This window comes from Chelonoidis abingdonii, chromosome 6 (assembly GCF_003597395.2).
Source record: "Chelonoidis abingdonii isolate Lonesome George chromosome 6, CheloAbing_2.0, whole genome shotgun sequence".
In the NCBI taxonomy this organism is placed as follows: domain Eukaryota; kingdom Metazoa; phylum Chordata; order Testudines; family Testudinidae; genus Chelonoidis; species Chelonoidis abingdonii.
The window spans coordinates 36,705,855-36,713,912 of NC_133774.1; the positions used below are offsets into that span (position 1 = coordinate 36,705,855).

Genomic DNA, 8,058 nt, shown 5'->3' on the forward strand with positions numbered 1-8,058 from the left:
ACTAACCGTAATCCGATATGTTAATATCGAATTTAGCGCTACGTCTCTCGTCGGGGAGGAGTACAGAAATCGATTTAAAGAGCCCTTTATATTGATATAAAGGGCGTTGTAGTGTGGACGGGTACAGCGTTAAATCAATTTAACGCTCTTTAAATCGATTTAAACGCGTAGTGTAGACCAGGCCTGACATAGCTGTAGTGATGTAGCTGTGTTGCTGTAATATGGCTCCTGTCAACGTAAGAAAACCATATGCACAAGCAGCGGTAGTTATGTCAGTGGGAGAAGGTCTCCCACCAACATACACTGACAAATGTGCCAGTGTGGTCAGTGCTAACACACGTCGCTCAAGGGTGCATTTTTTCACACCCCTGAGCAAAATAAATTATAAATCGACAAAAGTGGTAGCATAGATATAGCCTAAGGGATCGTACAACCTGAATTCTAGTAAATTTTTAAAAAGTGAGTTAAATAGTTTCAGACACTAGATCAGCTGCCAAATCTCCCAACCAGTTTTTAGTGGTCTTACCCATCTTTTTTTTGTTCTTTCAAAATGCTGTTCATTCCCTATTGTTGTGAGAAAAAAACATTTAAAATAAAGGAGAAAATATATAAAGGGTTCCAGAAGAGGGACAGGGAAGGAGGTTGGAAGGGCAGGACAAAGGTAATTTGGATAGCATAATCCAAAGTAATGGCCTCCAATATTCATTTGTCCAATGTTATAGCCTCCTGTGCTTGACAAGAGAGAGAGAGAGGAGGTGCCCAAAATGAGGAAGGGAAGTTGTGTCATGCAGCCTGGACTCTTGTTGTCCAAACAACCAAACTGGTGTTTGGACAATGCTGGAGACTAGGATGAAGCAGTCAAGGCAGCCTCAGACTTTTTCTTTGAAAATCTTGATTTCTTAGCTGTTTTTTCTGGTGGCCAACGCTGGGCAGAAAATTGAGCAGAGCAGAATCTTTGTGCTGACTGAAACCTGCTAAACATCCTCTTTTTTGCAGGTGTGTATAACCCTAAAGACTGAAGTGTTGTCACAGAGTCCTTCAGGGTATGAAGCGACTAGTTTGTGGAATTTGTGAAAAGCTTCTGCCATCAAAAGGTAAATATTTCACTGGGGATTGTCTCTCTTGTGGAAACCCAGATAATTGAAGCCAGGAAGCTCATGTCATCACTACTGTGGTGGAAACAGACCAGGCTTCAGTGTCTGTTGCATCGAGTGAAAACTGCAGTGTTTTTGCCAAGAACTGACCCTCCATTATTATGAGGTTGTACTGTTCTCAATGCTTCTGTGGCAAATGGTCAATAAAAGCATTGAACTACTCATAGTTCAGGTAGTCATACTTCGACATCAGCATTTGGTGATTAGCTATCCTGAACTGTAAACTGTAATGTTGCTGACAAGTAACACCTATGACCAAAAAGGTCTAGATATTTCTGGGGACGTTTCTGAATATGTTGCTTTCCCCTTTCACCGACTGCATCCACAAGCACAGAATTTGGTGTTGGGTGAGCGAATAAAAATTCAAAAGATACTATGTCCCAGCCAGGGATTTTATCAACCTGCTTGCATGCAGTGGGGGTAGTGGTGATGGGCTGTTGCTGGAGTTTGCCAGCTGTTCTTGGCTGAGTCTAGGAGAGCTTTATTAATTGGCAGTACCACCATGCTGAGACAGAGGTGTTCAATATGTCCAGGAGCTTGCAATGGGAATATTGGACTTCTTTCAGGGAAATTTGCAAGATACCAGTGACTTGCTTCATCACTTCATTACTGGAATAACCTAAAGTCATCAACCAATGATAGTGGTGGCATTACTGCCTTGTCAGGTGACAATGAAATGTTTGTTAAGGGGTGGGGGGGGATGGCACGCAACCTCCTTGTCCATCCTTGCCTCTCTTTCTCCTCAAAGGTCTGCTCAGGCTCAGAGCTAAGAAACCACTGAGAGTCCCTTCCCAAACGCAGTAAAGAGGTGAACTAAATGAGAGAAAGGGTATCAGCAGTCATAGGTATCAATACATAATGGGACAGAACACCCCCACATCCCAAAATAAACATCGCTGAAGAGAAATAATTTATGTCATGTAGTAAAGCAGTACTTCCGGAGGGAGCAATACACTGAGGAAAGTATGGCTTATATAGTACCAAGGAAGGGCACTGAAGCCACAGATAAGCTTCAGCTGCACATGATGGTGAATGGAGACTCTGGATTAGTGTGGCAGAGTGTCCAAGAAGTCACTAAAACATTTAAAATAAGGTTACCTCCATCCAGTCTGAGCTGTCACTGATCCTGTATCGAATATTAAATTTCAACTCCATAACAACAACTGTAATTTGGTTCTCCCATGACAGTTTCAAGACAGTGGGTAGTTCTCTTGAATTGACTGCTAAGTTGTGTGGAGGTAGAGGTTTCACTAGAAGAGAATGAGAAAGTACTGAATTATCCAAGCGCTGTACTGTTTAATTCATATGTATAGCATGAAGTATGGTATTTAACGCACCCGGAATATTTTTATTGGTTTACAAGTTCATTTCTCTTTTTCTATTAACTAGACCAGAGGTGGGCAAACTACAGTCCATGGGCCACATCTGACCTATGTGACCCTTCTGCCCAGCCCTGAGCTCCTGGTCCAGGAGGCTACCTGCCCCCCCAGCCCCTACCCTGCCGTTCTCCCTCCCCCGCAGCCTCAGCTCAGTGCGCCGCCAGCCAATGCTCTGGGTAGTGGGGCTATGAGCTCCTGGGGCAGTGCAGCCACAGAGTCGGGGTCTGACCTGGTGCTCTGTGCTGCGCGGTGGTGTGGCTGGCGCCAGCTGGGCAGCACAGCTGTAGCACCACCAGCCATTGGTGCTCCATGCAGTACGGTAACGGGGCAGGGAACATGGGGGGGGAGGGTTGGACAGAGGGCAGAGAAGTTCAGGGTGGTGGCTGGGAGTGTGAATAGGGGTCAGGGCAGTCAGAGGGCAGGGAACAGGGGGTTGAATTGGGGCACGGGTCCTTGGGGGGCTGGCTGAAAAAGGGGGGGGGGTTGGATAGGGCAGCAGAGGGCTGGAGTTCCGGGGGCGGTCAGGGGACAGGGAGTGGGGGGAGGTGTTGGATGGGGCAGGAGTCCCGGCAAGGCCATCAAGGAGCAAGAAGTGTGTGGGGGGTCAGATGGAGGGCAGGGCAGGAAACACCAGGCTGTTTGGGGAGGCATAGCCTCCCCTAACCCCTATCTCGATGCAGCCCTCAGGCCAAGAAGTTTGTCTTCCTCTGCTCTAGATTACTCACTGACAGTACTAGGTGTCTGGAGAATACTCTTTCTTTGGAGGAGATAATGTATTGCGGAAAAGCTGAACAATGGAGGTCTGTAATTTTCCACCTTTCAGAAATGAAAGGTCAGATTCTAGTCCTTCTTACAGCTGCATAAACATGGCTGGAGTAGTACTACCCCTGCCTAGGGGACTATACTGTAATGGTTCCTATGGCACCCCTCCAGTCCCAGTGAAGACATGACTCTATTCTGGTGATAACTGGCTACCAGAAAGGCTTTTTTTGGGGTGGGAACTAGTAGGTGCAATTGGTTGCTACACTTTACATTAGAAATTTGCTGGGTAGCAGGCTGTTTCTCCTCCGCCCCCCCAGATATGGAGCGAGGTAGGGAGAGAAAAAATCAGAATAACCTTTCACATCAAGGCCTCTGCCCAGCACTACTCAGGATCTACTCCATAGTATACTACTTTTCTGAGCACAGAACTACTGTTGCCAACAGCTTGAAGTATTTTACAATATAGAAACAGCATCTACACCCTAGTTCAACAACATTCAGAGCAGTAACAATTAGTTCTATTGCAATTCTTCAATACTTCAGGATCTTAATTAAAGTATATAGTTACCAATGTCCACAGGATCAAAATCAATGTGCTCAGATTCAGCCTTCCCAAGAGCATTCTTAGCTTCCACCCAGACCTCCAAGTTGACAAAAAACTGAACATTGAAAATGTCACAAGAGTTATTTACACCTCGTGGTTCACAGTCAGGCAAGGTTTCTAGTGGCCTAAATTGAGAGAGAAAGAAAAAACAAGGTTAAAATAAAGCAGCAGTTTGCATTTATACAAAGCACTTTCTATCCAAAGATCTCAAAGTGCTTTAAAAAGGAATGAATCTAGCCCATATCATACAGTAAATCTGCAACAAAGCTGGGACCAGAACACTGGTCTCTCAAATCCAAGTCCCATGCCTTAACAGGAAGCCCAACCCATCCTTAGTCATGGAATTAAAATAAATAACTTTTTTGTAAAGTGATAAGGTGGATGAGAGAATATCTTTTATTGAACCAATTTCTGTTGGTAAAAGAAAAACTTTTGAACTACAGAGACCTCTTCCTTCAGGTAAAGCGATAGGTATAACGTGAAAGGGACCCAAGCTCCAGACTGGGACATGATATATAGATAATATTAGAAGCTCTAATGGATGACCTATGGTGTATATTCATTGCCATAAAACTTCAGTGCTTGCACTGATTTACTTTTCTGCAGCTTTCAACACAGCAACAAGGTGCCACTGACTTGCTTACAAGACACAGCTGCAGTAGACAACACATCACCACAATGGCTTCAATTCTTTTCAAAAGCTACCCAGAATTGCAATGGGAATCTATTCCTCTTCCCTAAAACTGATCAGCTGGGGAGTCTTGCATCCACCGCAGTAAGCTACATGGAGACCTCCTGAAGAGGTTGAGACATGCAGTGGATCCTGTAGCGAACAATTCATTGAAGACACCCACACCATCCAGCTTTCACCTCATTTTGAACAGATATTACCATTGCCTACCATGAAAAGCTTAGTTACAATTAAAAGAGATACCAACTCCTGGATGCAAAGCAATTGGCTGGTTCAAACTGAACCTGCAAGACTGAAGTAACACCAATGGGAGAGCAAAAGCAATCTGAGCAGCTCATAGCTTTCCCACCATCACCAGAATCAAGGTTAAAAAACAACAGCCACCACCACCAGACATCCAACCAACAAAGCTGTCTTCAAGGGTAAAGAACATAACCCACTGGACTACCATCATTCAGATTTATTTACCTGTTCAGCATCGGTTACAGCGATGTTTGCCACAGAAATACCCATAACTGATAGAGAATCTGGTTCAAGCTGTACAATAGCTTAAAACCAATGAGATCTGTACAAGACTCTCTTCCCTGCACTCTCTCTGTCTTCGGAAAAAAATCATTTTATTTGCTTAAGTTTAAAATCTTAAAAACTGGTCGGACAAACTTGAGTTGTCAAATGTTTTAACCTGAAACAGGCTACAGCAGCTTCAGAAGTCTAAATTTACAGTCTAACAAAATATCTTCTTTTTAAAAGTTTAACAATCTTAAAGTACTGGAACAGTTTTATTTAGCCTACATACAAAACCCTAAAAACAATTACGATGTGATATACCTGCTTTTTACAAAGCTTAGACAAGATACTTACCATTGAGATTTTAAACGGAAATCAGTGGCGAGGAATGTATCCCTTCCAGGATTCCAGGTACAAGTCATAATAAATTTAGTTTTTGACATCTGATGCACAATGCAACTCAAATTTTCAGGCTTCTCTGGGGGCACTGTATGAAAAAAAGTTACTATATGTAATTTATGTGCACATACATTTGATTCCAATGAAAGCAGCAATGAATACACTGATGCAACAGTAATTTAGTTAAAATGGGAAAAATTTATTTACTACTGCATGTAGTAAATGCTAAATATTAGGAAACAGAGAACATCTAGTGAAGTGTAATGCACAGATGCCTTGAGAAAAAAAAAAGTCTGTAGCGGTAGGAGTCATCACTGACCAGAAAGCATATGATTTGGGGATGGAATGAAATTTGGGACAGGGTAAGGCCTAGCAGGCTAGCACAGAATGCACTGGAATGAAAGGCAGCAACGGGAGTAGTGATGGCAGCAAATCGGTTTGTGAAGGAAAAGGAAGAAATAAGAGACCACACATCGTTGTAGTATTGATAATATTTCAGGAGTTTAAGCTATGAAGATGTTAACAGATCATAATCGTTTATTACTATAGATTGTATCTTGTGTCGGTGAGAGAACCTATGTGTGCAGAATGGGTAAAATTCATCCCAATATAGAGAGCCCATACCTCATCTCCAGATTTTTATTGTTTGAGCGCTAAGCATGTGTTTTCTGCACTACATTTTGTTCTTCGTCATTTGCAAGTACTAAGACAGACAACATGGTACTCCAGGCATGGCTGAGCTAATTAACTCTGGATTTGGATTTCTCATTTCTAGATGTTAGAAATATTCTAGTCTCCTACCACTAACTTCCAGAGCATTGCTATCTGTGGTGTTGCAATATAATTTCCCAAGAATACTTTCTTTCTACAGCTACTGCATTCCAATGGTAATATGCAATTTTGACAACTGTGAACATGATGAAGAGCAGGTCAGTTGATAACCCCTTCAGAAACTGAACATGAAGTTTTATGAACATTATTAAAAAGGAAAAAAAACTAAGTTAAAAACCAAACAGATATTGTGAGAATGAGACACAATCACTAAAAATATGGTTTAGAAAAAATCAGACTCTTCAAGAACCATATTCTTTCTATCAAGCCCTTCTTCAGCTCAATGGTTTCTAAGAGATACCATTTTCATTGTGATACGTTCACATTTTCTTCATAGAGCTTCATGCATGTGCAGTTCTCTTGGTACCCTTTTACGTATATGATATACTTAAAATGTATTTTCTGCTTTATGGATCATCTTTTTCCAAGTACTGTCACTTATTCTGTGTGTTTTACCTTCGGGGGATTTTTTTGCACAATTGTTCCAGAGGAAGAAGGGTTAAGAGGATACACCAAAATGTCCTTGAAAAACATTTTCTACAAGGCAGAGAAGAAAATGGAAACTTGCCAATGCTATACAGTATCTCTGTGTACATAAACATTTAATGGGAAATTTATAACGTCCAATGAAGAAAAAGACAGGAATAAAAAGCTACTTACAGCCCAGTGTAACTGCAATTCCATAGATATTCTGCTCAATCTGTCCATCTGCTAAAACGTTGCATGTCAGAGGAGTAGCTAAAGTAGAGGTGTCACTAAATGTGACACTGGAAACAGTTCTGTTTATTACACGGTATTGTTCTTTAGGCACTACAGAATTTTTGATTTTCCAAATAATCTGGTTGGCACGTATATTGCCAAAGTCAAGACAACTCTCATTGAGAATGCACAGTGCTGTAAAATTGGAGCCAAGAGTCAACACTGGAGACTCAGGGATGATGTAACCACATGACTGTACAAGTCCACCTGAAACTAAAAGGGATAAAATCAGTGTGAAGTATCTTTCCATATGAAATCTTTGTATTACTATTGCTACAAATAATCCAACGCTACTGCTATTGAAAGATTAGGAAAAATATTTGTGAAGACTCTTTCGTGCATCTGGCAGTATGTGTGTATAGACAGTTACACTGTATTGTGCAGGTCAAGAGTATTTCTTGTCTAATGCACTAGCACGAGCAAATCACTTATGCACTGATTTAGGGGAAATTCATGTGCATGCTCTTCCTCAGGTATTGCAAGAGAATGTTACTAGTAACAACAGAAGAACCGGAACTGAAATGACAGAGAAAGAAAATGAGGTTAAAGATAGGACACTTAAGTATTTTTGTTTTTTCTCCTACACTCATCCTCTCCCTACTGCTGGAAAGACCTTTGTAAACAACAAAAATACCCATTATAAAAATTCTGTATATACTATTTTAAAAGGTTCTCTATCAAAAACAAGACTTCTGAAATTATTCAGTCCCCCCCACCCCTCCAAAAAGTTGCTTGAGCAGCAATTATCACAACAATCATAATTTTAGGAAATTCAGGAGGCATCTCTCTGGTAACAGAAAACAACAATTTTTTTAAAAAAAAAAACACTAAATCAACTAACTACTAAAAAAGACGGTTACTCACCTTTGTAACTGTTGTTCTTCGAGATGTGTTGCTCATATTCATTCCAAGTAGGTGTGCGCGCGCCACGTGCACGTTCGTCGGAAGAATTTTCCCCTAGCAACACCCGGC

The 8,058-nt window shown here is 41.6% G+C and overlaps 1 protein-coding gene across 3 annotated transcripts in view; it reads right to left on the bottom strand.

The window, feature by feature from the left end:
• Nucleotides 1-8,058, bottom strand: part of IL6ST (interleukin 6 cytokine family signal transducer) — a 69,844-nt gene that overhangs the window by 40,592 nt on the left and 21,194 nt on the right. For all 3 annotated transcript variants that reach the window (XM_075066949.1, XM_075066950.1, XM_075066951.1), the window contains exons 3-6: nt 6,988-7,299; nt 5,452-5,584; nt 3,864-4,024; nt 2,253-2,404 (exon numbers count right to left, since the gene is read on the bottom strand). In XM_075066949.1, coding sequence (XP_074923050.1) covers nt 2,253-2,404; nt 3,864-4,024; nt 5,452-5,584; nt 6,988-7,299 — 758 coding nt within the window. The remainder of the gene's footprint in view (nt 1-2,252; nt 2,405-3,863; nt 4,025-5,451; nt 5,585-6,987; nt 7,300-8,058) is intronic.